This window comes from Panulirus ornatus, chromosome 73 (assembly GCF_036320965.1).
Source record: "Panulirus ornatus isolate Po-2019 chromosome 73, ASM3632096v1, whole genome shotgun sequence".
Taxonomy (NCBI): domain Eukaryota; kingdom Metazoa; phylum Arthropoda; class Malacostraca; order Decapoda; family Palinuridae; genus Panulirus; species Panulirus ornatus.
The window spans coordinates 1041772-1067679 of record NC_092296.1 but is presented as its reverse complement, the minus strand read 5'-3'; the positions used below and the strand labels follow the sequence as shown (position 1 = coordinate 1067679).

General features: G+C 38.6%; 3 protein-coding genes across 6 annotated transcripts in view; 2 read left to right on the top strand and 1 right to left on the bottom strand.

The window, feature by feature from the left end:
• The first annotated feature begins 4747 nt into the window (after positions 1-4747).
• On the top strand, positions 4748-7489 carry LOC139748249 (heme-binding protein 1-like). Of its 2 annotated transcripts, none has more exons than XM_071661140.1 (7): positions 4748-4865; positions 5355-5415; positions 5596-5676; positions 6225-6351; positions 6649-6850; positions 7029-7139; positions 7303-7489. In XM_071661140.1, exons 2-7 carry the CDS (start codon positions 5356-5358, stop codon positions 7370-7372), a joined length of 651 nt encoding a protein of 216 aa, XP_071517241.1. In that variant the 5' UTR covers positions 4748-4865; position 5355; the 3' UTR covers positions 7373-7489. The 2 variants fall into 2 exon arrangements, with proteins under 2 accessions (XP_071517241.1, XP_071517242.1); XM_071661141.1 differs by having other exon boundaries at positions 4811-4874.
• A 2603-nt stretch (positions 7490-10092) lies between these two features.
• LOC139748250 (heme-binding protein 1-like) lies at positions 10093-17390 on the top strand. Of its 2 annotated transcripts, none has more exons than XM_071661142.1 (7): positions 10093-10245; positions 14498-14610; positions 14755-14823; positions 15137-15266; positions 15588-15759; positions 16179-16289; positions 16682-17390. In XM_071661142.1, exons 2-7 carry the CDS (start codon positions 14524-14526, stop codon positions 16746-16748), a joined length of 636 nt encoding a protein of 211 aa, XP_071517243.1. In that variant the 5' UTR covers positions 10093-10245; positions 14498-14523; the 3' UTR covers positions 16749-17390. The 2 variants fall into 2 exon arrangements, with proteins under 2 accessions (XP_071517243.1, XP_071517244.1); XM_071661143.1 differs by lacking the exon at positions 10093-10245 and adding an exon at positions 13094-13233.
• A 2229-nt stretch (positions 17391-19619) lies between these two features.
• Tnpo (transportin 1) overlaps positions 19620-25908 on the bottom strand; it is a 78781-nt gene continuing 72492 nt past the window's right edge. For both annotated transcript variants that reach the window (XM_071661138.1, XM_071661137.1), the window contains one exon: positions 19620-25777. The gene's annotated coding sequence lies outside the window, so the exon portion shown is untranslated. The remainder of the gene's footprint in view (positions 25778-25908) is intronic.

Here is a 25908-nt window from a genome sequence, read left to right as displayed (position 1 = left end):
TATATATATATATATATATATATATATATATATATATATATATATATATATATATATATATATATATATATATATATATATATATATATATATATATATATATATATATATATATATATATATATATATATATATATATATATATATATATATATATATATATATATATATATATATATATATATATATATATATATATATATATATATATATATATATATATATATATATATATATATATATATATATATATATATATATATATATATATATATATATATATATATATATATATATATATATATATATATATATATATATATATATATATATATATATATATATATATATATATATATATATATATATATATATATATATATATATATATATATATATATATATATATATATATATATATATATATATATATATATATATATATATATATATATATATATATATATATATATATATATATATATATATATATATATATATATATATATATATATATATATATATATATATATATATATATATATATATATATATATATATATATATATATATATATATATATATATATATATATATATATATATATATATATATATATATATATATATATATATATATATATATATATATATATATATATATATATATATATATATATATATATATATATATATATATATATATATATATATATATATATATATATATATATATATATATATATATATATATATATATATATATATATATATATATATATATATATATATATATATATATATATATATATATATATATATATATATATATATATATATATATATATATATATATATATATATATATATATATATATATATATATATATATATATATATATATATATATATATATATATATATATATATATATATATATATATATATATATATATATATATATATATATATATATATATATATATATATATATATATATATATATATATATATATATATATATATATATATATATATATATATATATATATATATATATATATATATATATATATATATATATATATATATATATATATATATATATATATATATATTTTTTTTTAAGCAGTTACCAAATACCAAGAACTCACCTGCTCAACACAAGTTGTTCCATAATGTAGGCTCTTCCTCAGTCGACTAAGTAAAGGTGGCACCATCAAAAACAGAAATACAAGACAATACGGAAAAACAAGACAATATGGAAAAGACGAAACTGAAAACTTCGTGTTGAAGAATATGTAAGCCTTTGTAACGGACTCAAAATGAAAATATACTTTTGAGAACATTGTAATTTGGGAGGGTTGTGGCTAAATGGTCGTATGTGAGACCAAATTTCAAATGTCTGTGGTGTTTAGAAAGTATTCAAATATTGGATACTGGAGATATGAGAGAGTCATGAAATTTATGCGATATGAAAGCAGCTTTTTAAAGAGAGAATCCAGCTTTACGTTTATGTAGGGAAATGAAGAATAAGGGAAAAGCAGAGTGAATGCAGAGACTAAAAGACCCGGACTGAATGCAGTGGGAGAAAGGGAAGACCAAAAGTGAAGCTGAAAGACAAAAGGAACAAGATGACAGATTGAACCATACGGGAGCATAAATGAACATGGACATCAATTAATGGATTAAGTTCTGCTTGCATCACTTACTTTATAGTAGTAGATGGCGGTCGGGAAATTCGTCTTTCGATAGTGTTCAAAAGCAAACTTGGATGACTTTTCGGTGTAATATAATTCACAGATTAAAAAAAAACAGTACCGCGAACGAAAGATTCAGGCGCCAAGAAGAGAGATGACAACCTAGGATCAACCTAGGATAAGTTCAACTGTCAAAGAGAGAAAAAAAAAAAAGAAATTCCATTTCCGAACCTGATCACTCTTCTTGCATGACGGGAATAGTGTTCAACTCTCATCATCGTACCCGATCCTCTATACTATGCAGTATTCCTTAACGGTATAGAGGAAATACGCTTCTTCCAAATACACATACAGAACGTTACCCAGAGGACTTAGTTTACTCTTGTAAATAGTTTTCGGATTCATATTCCATGCGAATTAAAATCCTTTATTTTCATTTTTATTTTTTCAGCGTTCTCATTAGCCGTGGCGGTCAACTGCTTCCCGCAACTGGGAGAATTTTGGCCTCGATCATAAAAAAGCTTCCACGATTAAATATGTAGCATATTAAGCGCAATAAATAAATAAATAAATATATTAAGCACAATGCAATGAGTAATGCATTATTTTCCCTTTCGTGAATTCTTACTGAAGATTAACCCCACATCTTCCTTAATACGTTTCCCCAATATATATATATATATATATATATATATATATATATATATATATATATATATATATATATATATATATATATTATATTATATATATTATTTTTTTCCAAAAGAAGGAACAGAGAAGGGGGCCAGGTGGGGATATTCCCTCAGAGGCCCAGTCCTCTGTTCTTGGCGCTACCTCGCTGATGCGGGAGATGGCGAATAGTATGAAAAAAAAAAAAAAAAAAATATATATATATATATATATATATATATATATATATATATATATATTGCCAAAGGATTCCTTTCTATGCGATTCTCTCAGCGCCCAGGAAACTGGCCACTGTCCACCGGGTGGGACCACTGAAAGGGTAGGTGGAGGTCAAGTTAATCATTTACTGACGCAACATAACACAATCCTTACAAAGGTTAGTTGTAGAGTCAGCATGTGCCACAGGCATCGGCTATTGCTTGCTTCGGTTGTGGTGGGTTGTGAACAGGGGTAGAAATGTACGTCCAACTTTAAGTTTTTTCTTTTGATTACAGGACTGATGTTGAAGTCTGAGTACTGTAAATTAAGCATGTCTTGTCTGCATGGGAAACGGTAGTGGCATATGTAAACACAGTAAACTCAACGGGTACAGCATGCATGGGAACCAGCGGTAATTATATTATTCATGGAGGGACCTTGAAGTATCCCCGCATGATCGTTAACAGACCAGAGTCTCTCTCTAGATAGTTTATCAAGGACTTTATCAACAAGTGACTGCAAGTGCCCAGACATATGTAAAAAAAAATTACAAGCGAACTACGCAAACCTCCCACCTCTGATCTGAAGAGCTTCCTCAGCACATGAATCAATGCATTAAAATTAACCTTGAAGAGTTAATATCATGTTCCATATGCGCCTTTCCCGTAGGCCAATAACTGTATCCAGTCCCGTCCAAAGTAGGAGACACAAGACTCAAAAATGAACATCTTGGCTAGATAAGACGATACAGAGATATCATCGTGACTTTTCAGCAATTACGATGATTAATAAGAGACTTTCATCATGAAACGACGCACCCGCTGCTCCCAGACATGCATCATCAGAGACGAATGTGAACAAAATCATTTGTAAGCTCGTGTCTGTGACTACGTTTCGAAGGGCAAATTGAATGGAAGAGCGCGGGTGACGAAGAAAGGAAGTCTGATGATTATGACTGTGCCAGGGTGGTAGTTATTGAGGGTGTAATGACCCCCAAGGTCACCTTAATGACGTCGCCATTGTAATTATCAATGACCTGACCCTTTCCATTAGAAGCGCCCCTCTCACAGACTTAACCTCAAGTCCACCAGCATGAGAGAGGTCAGAAGCTTGCGACATTAGGCTTCAACTTCTCTAATTCCCTTTGGGAATAGCTACCCCTTCACAGACCTGGCCTCACCGCCTCTTCAATACCCGTGTATTGCAGCCAGTCAGCCAGGCAGTTGACTCCACTAGACAACAAGTGTTCCACTCAGGTACTTGAAATCTTGGCGATGTGACTCCAGGCTCAAGCCGCCCTTAGGGCGTCTCCTCCGTCAGTAGGTGTTTCCACCGTGACCCCTGACGCTTCATCTCCCTGTCAGGTTTCATTGTGGTGTCTCATCCGATGTTCATCTTCGGCAGGACTCGCGTGCGACATCGCCTCCGCCCGTCCAGAACAGCAGCTGTAACGAGGGACCTACGGCCACGCCCATGGCATCCCTGCATGCCTAGCTCCTCTTCAGGAGCCTCCTGCTTCTATTATCAGTATTCGCCAGTCGCCGTGATACGGGCCACACCCACCTCCTCCTGCAGGAGCTCCACGTTGACTTGGCAGCCAAGCACTTCTCCCACGCGCTCCTGCCTCATCTGATGCCTACCAACACCAGCATCACAGGACCCCTGGCAAGCCTACCTCTTATTACTCAACCTGCCACAACGAACCCCTCCTCCCCGCACCCCCATAGTCATGCTCCTTCCGTATCTTACTGCCCTCTGTTATCTCACTTTGAATATCCTATCCAATAAAGCCTTGTTGGTGTTGTTTAACGTGTTTGCGTGCCCCACCTCCTCGCCTCTCTCGGTTTTCCCACTCCAATAAACCCCACGAGAACAGCCGCTAAAAGGGGGACCCGTAATAGAGATGGAGAACTTAGTCATGGTAGGTAATGACTCAGGTGAGGAGGCAGAACAAATGCCCGCCCGATCTCATTAGTCATCGTCGTCATCATACATTCGTCAGGCGACAGTTATAAGTCCAGCACACCAACAGACATGGCATCAGCAGGCGGCTCAGCTAGAGTTACCACGTCGGCAAATTTCTTGCTGATCATGTAACCTGCGCGTGTGAACTGTCGCTAGCTAGGCTTTATCAAGTCGCCCAGGGGGTTTCATAAATGCTTTGGTCGCATTTCGTAATCTGATCTGGGATGCGTATAAGGCCGGGTAGTGGACGGGTCATTTCATTTCGCTGATTGCCTCTGGAGTGCTCGATCCCACACACAGCATTCGACAAGTAAGCCAGGTTGGATTTGATCGTTTTACTTAGTGCATGATTCAGTTTGCTTGCATGAACATCCTCCGTAGGCTGACAAACACTGGTAACAATGAACTACTGACGGTGTTTGCTGTACAGTCTGTTGTATAACTTTCGTCTTCAAACTCCAAATTTGCTCCTAATGCCATGTTTTGCACTCGTCCTATATTCAATCTTTTATGTGTATTTCAAGGAGTTTTCAAACCCCTGCTACACTCCTCCGCAAGGATCAAACTGTCGTGCTTAGGAGACTAACATTATCGTTTATCAGGACTGCTTCATCCACTTCATGCAGACTTAACCTCCAGTGAATACTATGGACACTTATTCTAACGGTTCTCAGCTTCCCTTCCCTGCGGCTCCTGGGTCCTGATTCAGGTGTGCTGTGTGTGTGTGTGTGTGTGTGTGTGTGTGCAACCGCCACAGATCAAGACATACGTGGCTAATAACTGTTACCTGTGTCGCCAGGATGCGTTGGCTGGCGTTGTGTACCCTGTTGGTCGTTGCGACAGCCGCTCGCGCCAGCTTCGTAAGTACTGCTAAATGTTAATGGGTACTACTTTACGTAAGGCATTAATACAATCATGGTGGCTTGCAGATACACTAATTGGTGTTAGGAGCTATATGTGATTATCATATCTCTACATTAACGTTTCTGAGGGAGCATAAACTATCAAGCCTCTAACAAAGTTTTTCGTTCTTTGCCCAGTTTGAATCAATGGTGGCTCAGCTGGGTAGCATCTTCACAACTTACGAAGAAGCACCTTACATCGTCGAGATGAAATACCCTGTGAGTAGAATGGCGTGGGGTTTTTAACTAGGGGACCAGTAGGGTGGCTCACAAGGGAAAATAAATAATAATGTTTTAGTAAAGAGAAAAGAAGCGGTTCATGGGTAAGTAAGGTTTAAAAGTGAAGGTTGGCGTTTAAAGTAGGCTATGGTGATGGGGAAATACCAATTGGTGTGGAGAGGTGATGAAGGGATGAAGGGGAGAGTGACTCGTACATGTGGGAGCAAGGGAGACGACAAAATGCTGAGTTTTCGTGAATATGTGGGAGACAACCAAGTGATCTATGGCAGAATCAAACCTTTAGAAATGACAGCACGACTCTCGCTGTGCTTAAGGGATGCATTCGTCGTCTTCAAGGGGATGAGAAAGCCTAGCCGATGCCAAGGGGGAAATAGATTTGCTGGGGGGTCAAGACACCATTTCTAACGCGTGACTGAAGGGTTCGAGACAAGATTAGGCGTCGCAGTTAGCTTGAAGGGAATTTAGAGAGGGTTTGGGGAGAAGTAGCAGGTGTAGTTGTAGCCTATTAACGCCCTGGAGGCCTACAGGGATACGAGAAGCGGACGTATGAAGCCAAGAAGTGGGTGTGCAGCGAGGAAACTGGAAGGGACGACCGAATGATGCCCACCCTCTTCCAGCGCCTGTACAACTACATCTCCGGTCAAAACGAGAGAAGTAAGTCTTAACCTCTATTAGACCTAACCAGAGTCTCCGGTCAAAAAACGAGAGAAGTTCCTTTGCAGACCTCGAGTTATCTCGAGAACAATCTATACAACCAATCATTTCTTTTTTCTTTTTTTTTTTGCTAAAATACATATCCAAAGTTACCGCGACCGAACGTCCGTTCGTTTGATGTCCTGACCCATTCCTCTCAGTAGATCAGAGGGCCAGGCCATCACTATACGCTTGCACCGTACCGCTGTACGTACTTCAGGAGGCTAAAACAAACATCGTCGTAAATTTCTCCCGCAGAGATAAGCATGGCCATGACGGTACCGGTGACGACGGAGTTCACCGTAAACTGTGGCACGGAGGAGTTCGCCATGCACCAAACCTCCGAGAAGAAGTACACCATGTGCTTCTTCATCGGAGAACACTATCAAACAGACCCTCCCCAACCTAACGACCCCACGGTCTTCATCCAGAACCGGCCGGAAATCAAGATCTTCACCAGGTAGGTTCTGTGCGCGAGGCGTTAGCTGTGGGCGAATTGAAAAAGAAAAAATCCATAACGTACGCCCTACTTTGGAACTTTGCTGTGGGTTCTTGCCGAAGGAGATCGAGAAAAATCTTTACACTAAAGTAGCCGAAAATAAAAACGACGCTATATTTATTGTAAATTATATCCACAGGAGAGTCGGCGGGTACCTGAATAAGGAGGCTGACTGGTTGGAGGAAGCGGGTAAACTGGCAGCAGTCATGGAACAGGACTGTCGTACAGTCTCCCTCAATCACACGTACTGGTGAGTAGCTCTGTTATTTCCGTGAAACATCCCCGTCTGTTAACGGTGAATATCCATTGGCTTTGCATAGAAAACGGGTTTCCTGAGTACATATTGTGTGTGTTTGGTATGCTTATGGCACAAGCAGCACCATCATGATTAACGTGTGTCTTGCCTTCCTCAGGGCGGGATACGACCAACCCATGAAGCTGTGGTTCCGGCGCAACGAGGTATGGTTCCCAGCTCCAATGTAGAATGGAAAACTTTGGGCAGCGCAAGCAGCGAAACTTTGCCTCACCACATGATTCATAACAAGAGTTTTGAGATCACTGTAATACTACAAGAATGACCAAGAAATGATATACATCCAACCCCTGAGTTTCTATTGAAACTAACTAACCACCTGTTTCCTAAAATACATAAAAAAGTAAACGGAAAATAACATCTCGTAACAGACGAGGATTATGTGGAACGCACTGGCGATCTTGGGTACATAACTATCAGATGGAGTAAATGCCAATAAAATTGCTTCCACTAAACATTATCATAATTCCAAAGGAAGTGTATGAATAAAAGAATTAATGACTGATGTGGCTAAGAGAAAATCTAAAGAGAACCCGAAGGAATTTTCCACATGAGCGAAAGTACTTTAGTCCACTATCAACAATAAGAGAATAAAGTCCTCATTCAATCACTCCCCCCTCCCAAAAAAAAAAAACGTCAGTACAGGATAGATCCCTCAGTTCTGGGTGCAGAGAACATTCTAAATATACTCGAACTGCATACACTTTAGCACAGAAAGATATGACCTCATACGGACGAAAATTGAAAGGGGAAAACTTGGTTTTCGTCATATGAATGTAAATGAATAGGCAGTCGCAAAATGACCCTTCGCCTCTTGTGACAACATCCCGAAGAAAGCTGCTTATTGAACAATTAAGTATAAGTATTTGAAGACTGTTTCTTTCCCTACACCTCGAAGCTTTGGAACTCCCTACCTTCTTGTCTTCCGCTAGAGTTATGACCTAGCACATCACAAAAAATACTTATCCTTAATTCTTTCTTTTCATAATTCTCTCAATCATATTTCATTTAAGGCTCGGCCTCGGTGTGGACTTCGGTCCGTGACCGAAGCCTCCACCCGAAACAAAGTACCATACACCTTTTTCCCAAAATAAGCTTCAGAAAAGTATCTCAAAATTCAAAGTTGAACCCCCAAAAGTAATCGACTTAACTTAGCAGCGGATTACTATTACTTTTATTACTAACTACCACTGCCTAAGGACTGCAATGTTATATTCTATTGTTGAAAAAATATGCGACATATTACTGTCTAATCAGTCTCACCACAGTACATGAGGGAAATAGCGGAAACTGCTTTTTAAATTACCTTCTATTTATCTGAAATATACCAAATTACGGCTTTCGTAGCAACAACTCCGATCTTTAACAAATCTAATTTATTGTTTTAAGTCAAGTGCAACACAACTGTGAGGAAACAATGACATCTGGTAATATCTTCCTAAATTTCCATCATGAAGCCGTTGGCCAAGCCACACATTTTGCTGTTGAAATATGCCACAGCCTAATGGAAATAGTATATAAACTGGTTCTCACACATGTGTATAAAGCTTTTCATCATATATATATATATATACTATCTACTGCTGAGTTTAACTAAAAAAAAAATTCCAAATTTGTAGATAATACAAAAAATAGGTTGCAGGATAATACACAAAAATAATAATACAGTATACAAATAGAACAACACATACTGTTAACCTGGTCGAGGTGGAAACAAAATATACAACTTTAATGTATGATAATAACAGAAAAAGTTAAACTTACCTTATCTTATTGCAAAGTTCTGAAAGACTTTACTCCTTATTTTTGGAGTTTTAGCGGGTGTTGATATTCTTTGGCTTAAAATACTTGGAGCATGTCAATCACACTGTATCACACTGTTCCTCTAAACCTACGTATACTTCCTAGTGACAAATAACAAAACAGCTTTGCATGGCAGCTAAAACAATATTTTGCATGCACTACTACTATTCCCATCGTAATAGCTGCTACCAAAGTATACACCGAGTCTTGCAACTTTAACTTTCATATATATTTTATATCGACCTTCTTGCCAGACAGCTGGCAGAGTAAGGTGCAGATCTATAAAGTCAGCAGCATATTTATATATACAAATTTTACTCTGGATACGTAAGCATCCTTTTCAACACATTGAAAATTGGTGGCCCAACTGACGCTGCTCACAGTGTATTAAATGGTAAATATACAGCACTTAGAACATACAAGGTACAGTCTGTTACCTTCAAATATCAAAATGTCCCGGTGTATACTTGGTGAAGTTTAGACAAACTGTTTTGCAGCTGTTACTTAGACAAGTTCCCTTGTTGGGGAGGCAATCATGTACTTACCTCTCAAGAAGGAGCACTCCAATCTCAAGATCATGGCCACTAGGTCTTCGAGTACGATGTTTCGCCTGCAAATGTATATGAACACTATAAACATCAGCAGATTACGGCCGGCAAACAACTCCAAACGACAAAATGAAACTGACACAAGCGGCAAGTGCAGCTGATGGTTAATAGAAAACGAAACTGATGTTGATGCTTTTATGATGCACTTTAATAATCATTGTCAAGTTTCCTGTTTCTACCTATCGCCCAGGTTTATTGAAGTCCAGTCATTTAAGACATGAAATTGATTGGTTTATTCTAGTCCAGTCATTTAAGACATGAAATGAAGATCATCGAAAGCGCTTTTATGTTACTGAATTTAGTTTTGATAAGAGCTAAGATTTAGAAATCTTTTTTTTTTTCTACAAATGAGCCGAATGATGTCTGTTGATAAGAATGATATTACCTATTAATTTCAAGATATCCACAATCGACTAATTTGGGAGATAAGATATAAACATACAACATATTCGCCCTCGGGAACATACACACAACAACGCATCACTTGGTCCCATTGTCACTCACGGCCTAACTGATAGCATATCTCGCGTTATCAGCCCAGAAGCTACGGAGTTACGTCCATGTGACGACGGGGCGATCAGACAGAGGACTCTGGTGCGCAAGCGTGAGCCGTGAATACGGCCGACGCAGAGGTAAGTGTCACTGCCTTGTTGCTGGTCTTCTGGATGTGCCAACAAGGCTTATCAGCGACAGGACTGTAGTAATTGTGGTACGCGTTGTCAAAGTGTGTGCTTGATTAGCCTTTCGAGCATGAGGTCACGTCATGCGGCCCTTAAACACCGACGTTATGGCCCTTGGGCACTGACGGTACGAGACCTTAAGGCGGCGAAAGTTTGACTGTACTTAGGGGCCGTACGGGCGTTCTCCAAAGGTCGCGGCAAAACTTTTGACTGTACTTAGGGGCCGCACGGGCGTTCTCCAAGGGTCGTGCAAATCGTATTTGAGGGTTGTATGGTCGTATGTTCGTTCACGAGACGTTAACCGCACTTTAACAGCAAAATCGTTGGTGTATCACTAGTACTAGTATAAGCAATTTCCTCATGCACTCCGCATTGGCATTGAAAGACCGTTGGAGCAAATCACTCTCCATATTTAATGAGGATCAAAATAATCAAGAAGTAAAATGGCGTAATCATGATTAGATATCTGAGTACATAAGATACAAACAAGACACTTCCAGGTTAGGCATCGGTACTACACGTCAAGTTAACCCAAATTTGATACACACCAGCTTTAAGATAACCGTATCGTGATAACAGGGTTTCTGGATACAATTTTGTGGGGCTTGCTGGGTTTGGTGGCGATGAGGACAGCTGGGTGTGGTAGAGTGACGGAAGGCTGGTGGTGGAAGTGGTGGGGACGGCTGAGTGTCGCCAGAGATGACCACACTAATAATCATGGCCGGTCTGGTCTGCAGACCTCGGCGCCATTGACCTAGACCTTCGTGTTCGTGCAATTAGACACTGACATATACCTTCCGGGTCAAGGTAATCATTATTCCTATCTTTCATCTTCAAACTCTCCAACTTACCCCCAACAAAATTTCTTCGAACACTCAATAAAATACGTGTTTAATTAAGCAAAGGTCAATGTATCATTCTTCAATGTATATTTCGGTAGCATTAGGAAACTATACAGTCTAACAGATTTTGCACAATGATATATAAAATAATCTATGGGATCTACAAGATTATTTTCATTATGAATCAATCGGTCAACAAATAGACACCACGCACGGGGTAGCCTATCTCATGTGCTTGCCTTGAGTCACAAACAAAAACTTCTGCTTTCTTTACATGACGTCGGCATGCGATCTAATATGAGACGTGATAGGGCCACGTGCTTGTCAAGTCGGGTGGTTGCACAACCCCATCAACTGCGGCGCATGCTATCTAACCCCATCAACAGGGACAAAAAAAGGCCGTACATCGCCGTGCACCCCGTCAACAGGGAGAGGCCGTACAGCCTCGGAGCTGATTAAGACTACGCAGCTTATGATTTCCTTACATGCCATTGACCCTACCATTAGGGCGTCAATAAGTCTAGACAGGTGCTCCTGTACCATAAATCTGCTGTATTTATATATAAACCACATATATAATATACATAAATTCTAATATAGATAATTTTCATGTACGTTGTTCGTTTAATCCATATACCAGCATCTAAGATACTGATTTACTGAAATTCTAACATAAAGTGATAAAAAAAAATCTTGAAATCCGTTCTACGGAAGTGTCGTATAATGAAGAGAAAAAAAAAAGAAGAATTCTTTAAAAAGGTGTTTAAGCAATTTACGTTATTTCCATTCTGAGAATCATATTTTTTTTTTTACATATTCTATTAACAGTTCTTGATGGTGTGCATTGTCATACTATGAGGAATGAAGTTTTCCTTTCAGGTTTAATCATTTTTGAATTTTGAAATAATTTTCTTGAAGGTAATTAGCGTCAGATTCTAATACCTAGCTTGAATTTCTTTCACCGGTATATAAGGTTTCAGTTCACACTGAATGAGAGGTCATAAGGGTCACAGTATACGTAAGTTCACACGGTGTATATGTGGTGACAGGGGGTCACAGCGTACGTTAGGCCACGTAACGCGGTGTCTGTGGGGTTAAGAGTGACTTATACCCCGTCATACAAAATCGCGGCTTCTGCAGTTGTAGTGCATCGTAAGACCTCTAAGCCCTGAGTTCCCAAAACGAAGCTCAAGTTTTGATGAGTTCCCAGAGGCCCTGATCATCCAAACTCTGCTCTTACGGAGAAAGTTTATTGCCTGTTTAAAACGTCGTTTTTTTTTTTTCTTCTTTTCAGGCTCGTTCCTTGATTCATGCGTAACGCGTGACAAGGTCGGGCATCTGTGTTGTCATATGTAAGGTTTTCTCGACATATTACGTGGCATCTGACAAAATAAATTCACAGATCGCAAATGAATATGGGATCCCCTTATATATATATATATATATATATATATATATATATATATATATATATATATATATATATATATATATATTTGAAGAAAAAGAAAAGCTTCAAAATCCTCGACTACCCATTCCTAAACCTAACTATGGGATTGGTCTTGTACCCACACCACCAGAATGAAAGGAGGTTAGGTAATTGGTAGAATTTATGGTACATTAAGTTAGGTTGTTACATTACGTGAGTTGATGAAAAGTTGGTTAGAGTAGGTTTGGTTTGGTTAATGCCAAATACTCATCGTACATTATTCAAATAAATTATGTGTAAACTTCACCAGGGTAGCATGTGAAGGAAGGCTTTACAGCATCATGACAGTAAAGGTTTAAGGTTACATCTTAAAGCTAACTTTTATTGATCCAAGTCTAACTTTAGACTATCGTATTATGTGAGAAGCTCGTAAACATCGGATGGATTTCCAGAACTGAAAGATCATATTAATCTCCAAGAATTCTAATACTCACACACAACAGCTTTAATATATATAGAAACAAATCTCGCGCGAGGATCGACCGCGTATATGAGCCTAAGTAACGAGTAAGTGTACGAGCGAGGTTCAGTCTGCTGGTGTCCGGCGAGAGTGGCACGTCAGGCCCCCAGCTCCACTTCACCTTGGTCCAACTTCACTGCTTCAACTAGGTAAATGAAAACGTGTTGCTCTACTGTATTCTTATTCCACACATCACCTCAGTGGAACGGAGCCTTCCGTACTATTTTGGCTTGTGGCCCAAGTGTGATCTATGGTAGTTTGTTTTTCTTGTGTGATCTGACGAATTAACTTTCTTTTATCATAAACTCAGATCTAGCACGTCTCTTACGGATATTATAATCCAACGACTTTTGATTACCAAGTGGATAATAACACTGGGCGACAACACAAAGAGCAGTGCAATGAATAATTAAAAAAGATGACATTAGTAGTTCTGGGGAAGTGCGGTAAACACCTTTAACTACTGTCAACTCTACACATTATTCGCGTTGAAATTTATATAACTACCGTATATTAGGCGTAGGTCTTACCTGTTACGTGCGCGAGGGATGCTAGATCTCATTAGTTCCACCCTTGATCTTCGAATAGCCATTTTCTCAACTAGGTATAGTGATCTCATAACTTCCTTGCTGAATGACGGGTTCCTTCCTTCAACCTTAACTTCCTTGCTGAGTGATTGATTCCTTCCCCAACCCGCTGGGTGCTTTCCTGCCTCCCATGACATGCAGTATTGGGGTTGGGCGGGATACAACAGGAAAAGGTACACAAACAAGATGGTTATAGACAGGTCTATATTAGCTTTAATCTTATTTTGAACGAAAAAATGCCGTAACCTGTCCATGGGGGTTATTGTTTAGAAAATAAACCATATCTAATATAATTATATATTTATATATTTATATATCTTAAATACTGATGCTGGTGTCAAATGAGGATCTCGGGACTTGTATCCAAACATAAGCCTCGATGTAACGTACGAATTCGTTAATGAATTATTATTTCCAACTGCGCCAGAGTCATCATTCATTTCCATCATAGTAATCAGGGTTGTTAAAAAGTAATTACGAAACAATCTTACTGTTGTAATGAAATTCGTTTCGTCCTTTTCAAACGATATTTATAAGGTTTCGGCTACTCTGCCCGGATGAACGCACACGGGTGACCGAGGCTTCCTTGCTCACGAAAGGGCAGATTTACAGACGCCACCAGTTCTCGCTCGGACAGTGAGGAAGTTGTTCTTCAGGATATAGATCGATAAAGGCAGAGTCACACGATTTCTATCTGATTACTGTTGTTTATTAAGAGAAAAATTATCGTCGACCAAGGGGAAAAATTTCTAATTCAATTTTTTTTTCCAATTTGCACAGATATGTATGTATATATTAATCAGCCTATGGATATTTATGCTTTCAGTTGCATACGAGAGAAAGAAGTAAGGGATGGCTTTAATAATGTTGAGGTTGGCTCTGGTCGTGGTGGTGTTGGTATCGGCAGGAGTGACCCGACCATGTCAAGCAGCTACTTTGGTGAGTGTAGCAGACTTTATTCTTCGTTTAAGCATGAGAGATAAAAAGCTCTGATGAAATTTCATTCTTCCTTGAGGAAAAAAGAATTTTGAATGGGTAGCAGCAGTTACTTCTACATTACACACCTGTGTGACTCTCCAACAGTTCTCGGCGTTTGCTAGGGCTTTGGGACCACAGGAGGAAGCGCCGCACACCGTGGTCCATCAGTATGAGGTGAGTAGCGGTGATAAGCAACAGCTTAGGACGTACCTTTGTAGGGACGTTCCTAGGATTTAGACAAAAGATATTAGTCTCTAGAATCACTCAAATGAATTCCGCCCCCTGAATCAACCCACACCCTAAACCAATAATTCGTTGCCAAATATATCGATATATCCCACGGATCACATTAACTCAAAAGCCCTAAAATTACTTAGATATAATCTCTAAAGGACTCATACTACATCTGCATGATTAAATGACCCCCTATAACCCACTTCCTACTTGGTTACCTATGGCTTGCACTCATCTGACGACGTTGCTACAGGGGTTCGAGGAGCGGCTGTACCCTGCTAAGAAGTGGGCCTGTACCAAACAGAACGGCAGTTACTCGACTGGCGACCAGATCGACGTGTTCCTCAGGCTTTTCGGGTACATTGGGGGCGACAACAGTAAGGGTAAGTAGTGTTCCTTGAACTTCCGTATTCCTTGTGTATTGTTCAAAATAAGGATATCACTTTCCTACCATATATGTGGTTCTGTCATGGCTCGTCTAAAATGTCATACTTGTTCCCTGCCCAAAACCAGAAATCTGTCACTTGTCCCAAAAAAAGTGAAGCCTCGACGTAATTTAGAATCGTCACGCCTTAGCCTTAGGGCAAATACTTCGTAGATTCTTAGCCTTAGGGCAAAAACTTCGTAGATTTATAAATTTGTTTCAGCAGCGACTATCAACTACCAGACATGAAGATCGAATACCTTTTTCCCCGGATCCACAGGAGAGAAGCTGGTCATGGGGACCCCAGTATCGGTAGAATGCAGGACGGAGGAGGAGCACAAAGTGTACAGTGCCTGCTTCTTTATCCCCGAAGCTGCCCAAGCGGACCCGCCAGCGCCCACCAACCCACGGGTGGTGATCACAAGCCGTCCTGACACTACCGTCTTTACCAGGTTAGTCTGGCCTCTCCTCTATCCACCAATATCAACATCTATCCATCACTTCCAACCTTAGTTTCTTCCGAGAGATCAAAACCTAATAACTCAACCGCTAATTGAAATCCCGCCACATTACGGAACAAAGCGCTACACTGACTGGTACAAACGAAAGTTACTATGAAAGCATTTCGAAGGCAATATCCCCAAAGTCATTCTGAGGCACAAAATCCGTTTACAATGTATTCCGAAGTTTTCATACAATTGTCCCATCCTCTCTAGATATGGACACATCAAACATCCATACCTAAACTTATGTCCCTCAGCCGTACTTTCCTTACACTCCATATATACACGTCACCCGTGACCCACAAAAAGGAGCAGTGTGCATAAGTAGCTCGTGAGAAGCTGAACAGGTGTTTGTATGGCTCCCGCAGGAAGTTTGGAGGATACGCGCAGGACGAGGACACCTGGAACAAAGAGGCAGAAGACCTAAGTGAAGTGTTGACGGAGGCGGGGAAGTCTTTCACTCGCAACCTCGTATTCTGGTAAGTGCTGGGCAGAGAGTGGCTTGAAAACTTTACCACGACGGTTCGACCAGTCGTTATATATATATATATATATATATATATATATATATATATATATATATATATATATATATATATATATATATATATATATTTGACTAGCCTTTGGCCTAACTCTTAAGGGTTGAATCAAAGGCCAGGAGGCCGTTATACCCAAGAATCGCAGTCTTGCTTATTCATCTGACACATACGTCCATCTTTAATTCCTTTGGAATTATTGTAGTTTTAAACTCTTAATTACATCTGATTAACACGCGGTGATTCATATCAACTCATCGTAGTTTGAAAAAGTAGAACACGGATGATGTACCGATACTTTTTGTTGTTGACTGTATACTGGAATATTCCAGGAATGCCTACGACCCACCGTTCAAGTTCTGGAAACGCAGGAACGAGGTATGGCTGGTCCGGCAGTAGACATGCCCACCAAAGGTTCTTCTTAACGCTTCTATTATTTTTTTTTCATTAAGTATCACTGTAACATATGCAAATATTGTATATTTCATGGAGATGTGGTAATGGATAATTCCTGCACATTTTTTTTTTTTTAGCAATTATTAGGTAAATGTTAATGAAATATAGGAAAACTATTTGTAAAGATGAATAGGATGACACGACACTGTTCCACTACACCAGAGAATCTATGTTTTTTTGGTAATTTCCTTCCCAAACCTGGACATTTGGCAACATAGATGTACGAAAGCCTATTTATTGCCAATAAAGACCCCACATTTACCGACATGCGTTCATACTCTGCCAAATGTAAACAACAGACAATAGCTGTGCCACGCATGAACCTGGCGATCCTCTTTTCAACAGACTTAAGGTTATTAAAGAATCAATATAGATGCATTCTCCAACTATGCAGCAGCAAATTCTGAGAAATTACATTAGCATGGCACTCGATAAGGAACAAGATGATGCAAGTAACTATTGACTTTGGTTAAGTCATTCATTCGCCATGTTATAGTGCCTCTGTGGATTTTCAATCAAGCTATAATCATGTCTTTGGAATTTACTATTCTGTATAATTATGAGCATTAAATATTTCGGCTGAAACATTCTATATCACTGGCCTTCATACTGCGATGGTTAACGTTACTGAACAAAGAAGGGCCCTGGGTTGGCACGGCAGTTGGCCCACACCCAGGCCACATGCGCATCATCCCCTCTGGGACATGGTGACCGGACCCTTAAGGGCAACGTCAAAGGCCGGGCTTAGTCAGAGGTGTATATCAAAGCATACATATACAGGATCAAGATATAAGTATACAAAGTTAAGTGGGTGACTGTGAAACTCCCACTTTACTACTATACCAAGTTGTCACACAAATACGCCATTTCCCTAGTTTATATGATGTCACAGCCTTACAGGGAAAAAATCCTCACTTGGCCCCTTGCTATCTTCCTCTAAAACAAGTGAAGGATATGGTAATCCTATCCTAGACATATCACTGCAGAGATTAATGGTCTTATCAAGACTGAAGAAAGGAACTAATGATATTCAAATACATGATGACAAAACTGTTTAGCAATCCTGAACTCAATCATTCCCCAAGATGGAGTTCAATTCTATTTGTTCCCTTGAGGTGTTCTCCCTACTTCCTCCGTTATTCTGACCCTAACCCTCACTTGCCTTTTCTTTTTTTTTTCCAGACCTCACACCTTTATCTTGACCACCTGTCACTTCCGATTGTACACCTACTAATCACACATTCCTTCCCAGCATTCACTCATACAACTTTTCTTTCTAAATCAATGCAAATTCATCCTACCAGTCACTCACCTTTCTCATTGGTATACAACCTACACCCTTCACCCGTACACATAAGCAATCATTCCTCCCAAGTTACTTTCCATTTATTTAACTGCTGTAACTAACCATCTAAAAGGTCCAAATGTCTACAAGGGGTGGTATACTACCAAATTTAGCAATAAACCATGTTATTATGGTTTGCAGGAACACTACCAAATATTACTCAAAATAATGTCTAGACAAGACAGAGCAACAAACTTAACCAATAATTACACTTAGTGGAAACTAGCGGTTATCTTACCTAGGTAAACTAATATTAGATTTTAACTTGTTTCAAACAGATTTAGATTTAGTACATGATGAAACGTTTTACCCCTAAATGCAAGGTGAGTTACAGAAAGTTACTCAATTTGGTCAGTAATTGTTACTCATAAGTGAAATGGTGAGCTAACCTAATATATTTTTGGCTGATAAAATGATCAAGTTAATATTTACTGTAAAGGCCCTTGCAAGGTGTGGCAGAAGTAAGGAGTAGGGTCAATGCATTTGGACGGGAGAGCCTCTGATGCTAAATTAAATGACATTCATGAAAGATTTTTTTTTCATACCATTCGCCATCTGCGTTGGCGAGATAGCGTTAAGAACAGAGGACTGAGCCTTTGAGGGAAATCCTCACCTGGCCCCCTTCTCTGTTCCTCCTTTTGGAAAATTAAAGACGAGGGGAGGATTTCCAGCCTCCCGCTCCCTCCCTTTTTAGTCGCTTTCTATCCCTGGGGTTAGGGGAGAAAGAATACTTCCCACGTATTCCCTGCGTGTTGTAGAAGGCGACTAAAAGGGGAGGGAGCAGGTGGCTGGAAATCCTCCCCTCACTTTTTTTTTTTTTTTTTAAGTTCCAAAAGAAGGAACAGAGAAGGGGGCCAGGTGAGGATATTCCCTCTACGGCCTAGTCCTCTGTTCATAACGCTACCTCGCTAATGCGGGAAATGGCGAATAGTACGAAAGAAAGAAAATATACTTTGTCTCCCGCGCTACTGAGGTAGTGCAAAGAAACAGACGAAAGAATGGCCCAACCCACCCACATACAGATGTATATACATACACGTCCACACATGTACTTATATATACACATACATCTCAACGACAAAGTATGTAAATAAGTATAAATATACGTAAACGCAGGATATGAAGAAACAAGTGACAGCCCTGAAGATAATGTGCAATTTCCTTGGCTGAGGTGATGGGGAAAGAATTTACACTAGTGGGTTCTACCTTGTGTCCTGCATTCACTAAATGACACATTACAATTCATGAATATGATTTGTACATATTTACACTTGCTTAATGAACACCTTTACAGTTCATGCTTGCTCCATAAAAGTGGTAGTCACTCTAATAAGCAGTTATGTGAAAATATTAAAGATAACCTACAAAAATTAACAGTAATATAACAACTGCTAGTGTCTGTAGAGCACGACTTCACAGAAGACTCCAAGCTTATGTTTAAGGTTTCTGTCAAGGTAAAGTAAAACACATTTCTTCACCATTCCATTTATACTGATGCACCACTACTTTTAACAACACAGTGTATACTAGGGCAAGGCAGAGGTGGTGACAGCTTAGGGCTAGTGACCTTTCTCCCTTCCCTTCAAAGCATTAAAAAATTTCTATTTCAAAACTGGAATGACTAATTTTTCATTCTTAGTGTAATCCCAATAAACAAGGGACTACCTTAACCCGGAGAGCAGTTTAATACTGTACACCAATATATGAACCTATTGTCCATCCCCTTCCCCCATCCCACCCTTAAAGCCCCACTTAATGAAGAGCAGCAATTCCCTGAGCAAAAAAATTATTAGTTATACATAGATAGGTCACTTACAGCACCAAGTGAGCTGCTGCCCCACCTCCTCTTAGTCCCTCACCACAGCAATAGGAAAGGTGACATGGCTGGTTTCGCACCTTTGTGACCAATTCTCCCAGATCACATCAATAAAGTTCTTTATGCACAGAATTAAAAAAATTATTTGATACAGTCAACCTGTCTGCTTACTGGACAGAAAATTTGATCTAATTAACAGGAAGACTCTAGTCATGAAAATTACTTCATTATCATGGAAAAAAAAAAATTATATATATATGACTGGTACTTAAGAAAATAATTTACAATATGCATCATGGTTTTCCCAAGTATCATGGGACTAATTTTTTTTTCAATTAACTCAGTAAATTCTCTAATGTATGAATTCCTGTTCACTTATGAGCAAAAAAAAAAAAAAAAAAAAAAAAAAAAAAAAAAAAAAAAAAAAAAGTTCCTATAACCAACAAAATTTATGAGAACAGAAGTAAAGAACTTTTGGGAGAAACTTTAAGCCACATCACTCTACACCTCTGCACTTCATAATTCAACTTGCACCTTCCTTTAGTATCAAAGTTATAATTTTAAAAATGTCTTATAAAACTTACATATACAGTTTACAGAAATATATTTAGTTGCAAGGGATCACCAAAAAAATAATTCATTTCTAAAACTCTGCCCTAAGGTCAAATGGAATTCTTAAAGTACAAACAAAGCTACTTGCGTTCTAATATGCACTCTAAGGTATTCTGTATAAAAGAGATAACAATATTTCCTTATAGTCTGTCAGTTACTTCAAATCCTAGACACTAAAACTCACGACTGTAAAAAGCACTCAGACCTTAGTTCTTTAGCTGAATGTGGTGAGAATAGTGTATGAAAGTGAACAATTTCAACAATACACTACAAACAATATGCTACCATACTTTATGTACTGAGGCTGTGTTGATGGGTAACAATAAATACTAGATTATGGTAATTTCTACTGAAATAAAAAAAAAAAAATAATGGAATATACTATGAGGGGCCCTAACATGTGGTGATATAAGCTGGAAAAAGATGTGTTAAAAAATATAGCATATACATGTGTAAACAAAGGGTAAGACAGAACTGCATCAAGTGACACAAACAAAAAAATAAATCTTCCTATATACAATATATTACAAAGTCACAGTGAATCCAAATGTATGGCAACAAGGTATTCTCAAAGGTGCACAATAACCATGCAGAATATACTGCTAATTACAGCCAAATAACCAACAAAGCCCTATCAAAAGAGAATCCTACCATTCAAGCCTAAATTTGTGCAAAGACCATATATCACAAATGATTTACAAATCAGGATTTACATCTATCACAGCAAAAACCAACAATTTGTACAAGAAAACATCCTTGGGCAGACAGCAAAATGTTAATGGTGACCCACAAGCATTTCAAAACAAGGGAAAGACTGCGCCATATTCTTAAGTTCAACAAACACACTCACTGGCTTAGGTTTAATGCCCGAGAGGCTTCATTTCCATCTCAATCAAAAATTAAGTTAACAAAATATCTAAAACTGATATTAACAACAATATTTGTACTAGATCATCATTAAATGAGCAAAATATAGGATAAAATTAACCTAACACCTAATAATAACATCTCTGAAATAAAAATAGTGTAAGACTGTATCCCTAACATATTAATGACTAGTTAAAACCATAACTATTAAACTCTTATCATCACTGAGCATGATCAGAAACTAAGAAGAGGACCCGCATTAAAAATAAATTCGTAGAACACGAATTTGTTAAGAAAAATCAGTCATCCAAAGATACAGCTGTCATACATACACCCTCACTCTACTGAGTGAATAATAAGTTATATATTAAAATATGATGCACAAAATCCATTAACAACAAATTCCATCATTTCACCAAGTCCAAGTTTGTGAGAAAACACACAAAAAGGGAGCTCTACGAAAGTAAGTTGCTAATACAAATGTACAAGGTGAGCACCCACCCAGCTCCTAACTTTTACCTAGCCATACATGTGTCTGACCATTCCATCCCTCCCTACTCCTACAACCTATCCTGAACCTACCTGCAATATCTATAAGAATAATAAAAAAAAAAGACAAGTCTCCGCAGTCAGCAGTGCTTCAGCCTAACAATTTTCCTAGCAGCTAGTTAAGAGGCACTGTGACACGAAGAACATTTTCCTAACTGCCAAATGACATATTCAGCCTAGCAAATTTTCCTATTCTCTCGCATAGTCATTTGACTGGGCCTATCACATGAATGAGAATCACTTTTTGTGATATAAACAGATAGAAACTTCCTTCTTACGACAACAAAACACCTCTATCTTCCTCCGTAGACACACACAGTGTAATCTCTTCCGACTTACTAACCAATACCAACTTGACCATCCTCTCAGGCCTTAACCCTAAGCCAGAAATATGGTGCACAGGTGTAGGTGATGTGATGACAGAGTGGTGCATTAGAGGCGGACCTTCGTTATGTTAGTAACACCTAATTCATACCTACTTTGGGCGCATACATCCAGAACACTGGTGTTGCCCTCTGAATAACCAGCCCATGTCCTTTATTCAGATAATGGCGCAACTATCAACACTGGCATGCAATGTGTTCACAGAGAGCGAACAAATAAACCATTTGACTGTCAGGGGAATATTTTGACTTTAAGGCACAGTCTAGGACAAAACAGACAGAGCTCCAAAAAGGGTGACAAACTTCATCCTTATTACCAATCTAAGTTAGGATCATACCAAAATAATGCTCAAAAACCATGGCAGCTACATGATAAGCAGCCAGGAAGAGAAAGAATAATTATCTTTTTTCCTATCACAAGGAAATTATTAGAACATTAGGTTCTTTTTTTTTTTTTTTAAAGTTTGGGCAGCTAGAACTGGGCAAGACTGGGGCTACACCAAGATCAAATACATTAAATGGTTACACAACTTTTTGGTAGTAACTTGAGGAGCCAAAAATCAGTCTCTAAGTCTAGTCTTCCTCTTTGAATCAGATTAGCTTGGAGCACTGAAGATAAACACCTCTTAGCTATAAATGTGTAGGAACACCAGTTTTTCCTTTAATTTTGTCAGGCCAAACCCAACCATTACCAACATAAAACTTCAAACCAAATTCCACTGCAAGGGTTGCAAAGTTTTGGGATAAAGTTATCCATTCCTTAAAAGGCAAACTGAATGTATTCAAAACATACATTGTTTTCAAGAAGTTGTAATTTGAATTAATCTGCATCTATATGCGAGGCTGACTTACCACACATAAAGATGAATATCTCAACCCAAACCCTTAACTAATTCCCACAACACAAACTTTCATTTCAGCATGAAGATTTTTGGCTGATATGGTTGGATACCCCAGGGAAATATGATTCATTATTGGTAGGTATCGTACTCAACGTGATGGAAAAAAAAAAAAAAAAAAAAAAAAAAAAAAAAAAAAAAAAAACCAGATTACTGTACACTACAGAACCCTCATAAGATAAAAGACACTGCTGCATACTTTTATCTTGATTTAACATTCCTGCAATGTCAGTTAACCCACTTTCTGTATAAATAATTTTCAGAGACAACTGACGACACAGTATTCACCCTGGAAAGGAGCTGGTGAGACCACATCATCTAAAGCTTATAATTGTTGCCCGGCAGCCAACTAACAAGTCACTGATACATATGCAAGTAGTTATTATAACATACTGAGGGCATGCAAGAAACACTGCAAATAACAACACTACTGACAATATTTTGTCTACGGATACACCAAACAAACTGCTACCAGGGTTACTGCTGACAGGCAGAATACTGTGATCTGAGGTTGCTACAATCCAAATACAGATGGATGCACCTATAAAAAAAAGAGGAAAAAAGTACTAATAGCTTGTATTCTGACTGCCAACACAACCCTTATCAAATTTACGATTTCAGAAATGTTGAACCCAGAAACTTTTATGATGCCCCGAACAATTTTTGCTATTTTGCCCCAATGGATCCCTCTATCAAACTAAAGTATAAAGTAAAAAAAAAAAAAAAAAAAAAAAAAAAAAAAAAAATAATAATAATAATAATGAAAATATGCCCCTCATGATTAGCCCATAGCCTACATACTGCAGTTTCATATATATTCTAAAATATGATATCTCGTTCAGCCCCCGCAACAAGAACCAAAGAGTTTACTGTGTATACAAAGATGATATGTATATCTCTGGAAGGTGTCTGATGAGTCTCAAGAATGCACTGAGCTTAGAACACTCTTTGGCTCTTAAACCTATAAATTTTGTATTTTGTTGGGTTTAAGTCTCTAACCCCAAACCCCTCCTATAATTAATGAAGCTAAGGTCCCCTTTTTGTTATTAATACTAACAATATTTCTCCCACAACATGCCCCACTCATAACACCATTTTATCAGTTTACATCTATTGCACAGCATGTATCCCACTTATCAATGATTCAATGTAGAGACTTTCAGGGAAAGTAATATTTAACTTACTTTGCATAACAGTACAAAAATCAAAGAAATCACTATGATCACAGTCGTTTCCATTAAGTCCTATGTGTGCACTGGGAAATATTCTGGTTTACCTTACAGCAACATGAACCTTTCAAGAGTAAGGAAAGGTGCTTGCAGCACTGTCAAAAACTGCAAGCAATTAACAGCATTGACAGGTGATATGAACCTTTCTGTTTGATCCCATTGCTGAAGATTAAACCATTAAGGCACAGTATAGCTACCAGCCTGAGCACCACTCAACCTACAGAAACTGCTTGTGGCTATACCAGTGACATCACACATCAGCGCGGGATGCATTACGATATGCCTTTACTGAAACATTACTTTATGATATCACTAGTCTGGCCCTGTTCTGTTGATAATCTACACTTAAACTGAGGTCATCTGCTTTAAATACAGAAACCTGAACAAAGTCAAAGTAGCACCATATTAGGGTAGTGTTTTGGTTATCCAATACACTGGCAATAGTAGAAGCCCCAGGCTGGTAGAATTACTGTTGAGAGGCACACACTACTTCAGACTCCCTCTATCACTCCTACCACACAACATCTTGCAGTTGGAATCTTGCCCACACTGCTTAGATGGGGAAAAAAAAAAAGGCAACACTACATGACCTAAACAACAATGACTTGTGAGAAAATATGGTCATGGATACCATGATTGGCACAAGGAAAGACTTATTACATTATGTAATCATGTAGAAAATAAAACCTTCCAAGTATTTACATATCTTACATAATACAAACCATCACTCTACCTACATATGAGGTGATGTGAGGTATGTGGCAGGAGTGCATAGATTGAGTGGAGCAGCCTCTACGTGGTGCACCCACACAGCTGCCCACGCCCTTATCCAGGTATGGTTGGGGCGTGCAGGTGGGTGGGCATTGATGTTCTGTGCTGGGGACTAAGCCTCCCACCCAAGTCCCTCCCACCAGGGGCTGACCACCCCCCTCCCTCCGCGTCCCCCCACCCAGATCGCGAAGTCCCTCCCTCGACGATGCGCGCAGCAGCCACCTCTCACTAACCCGCTTCTTCCTTGCTCCAGCTACACCTGCCCTGTAGTTGTTCTGCAGGTATTCATTGGCAGTCTTCATGGCAAGACAACACTGTCAAACAGGCAGGTAAGCAAGCTGAGTAGAGTGGCTGAGAGAAGTTCATCCCTCCCCCCACCCAGGCACGCAGGGTCCGACGACTTGGAGAACCTGGGCCTCCTAACTGTATATGCCACAGAGCTCGGCCAGGAGTCTAATTCCCTCATCCTGGGCTCTGATCTTGACATCGTTGCAGCACCACCTGCAGAAAACAAATCTGTATGAATCACTTTGGAAATGGATATAATAGAAAAAAAAAATACTAAATTTTACCACAATAGTTCAATATTAGGATTGCAACAGTGTATCTTCCCACTGTACTGCAAATATTAT

Bases quoted from the DNA above. Each gene is read 5' to 3' on its own strand.
- LOC139748249 (XM_071661140.1), top strand. From the start codon at position 5,356: ATGCGTTGGCTGGCGTTGTGTACCCTGTTGGTCGTTGCGACAGCCGCT. The intron at 5,416-5,595 runs GTAAGTACTGCT...TTCTTTGCCCAG, and splicing joins CAGCCGCTCGCGCCAGCTTC to TTTGAATCAATGGTGGCTCA. The intron at 6,851-7,028 runs GTAGGTTCTGTG...TTATATCCACAG, and splicing joins GAAATCAAGATCTTCACCAG to GAGAGTCGGCGGGTACCTGA.
- LOC139748250 (XM_071661142.1), top strand. From the start codon at position 14,524: ATGGCTTTAATAATGTTGAGGTTGGCTCTGGTCGTGGTGGTGTTGGTA. The intron at 14,824-15,136 runs GTGAGTAGCGGT...ACGTTGCTACAG, and splicing joins CCGTGGTCCATCAGTATGAG to GGGTTCGAGGAGCGGCTGTA. The intron at 16,290-16,681 runs GTAAGTGCTGGG...GGAATATTCCAG, and splicing joins ACTCGCAACCTCGTATTCTG to GAATGCCTACGACCCACCGT.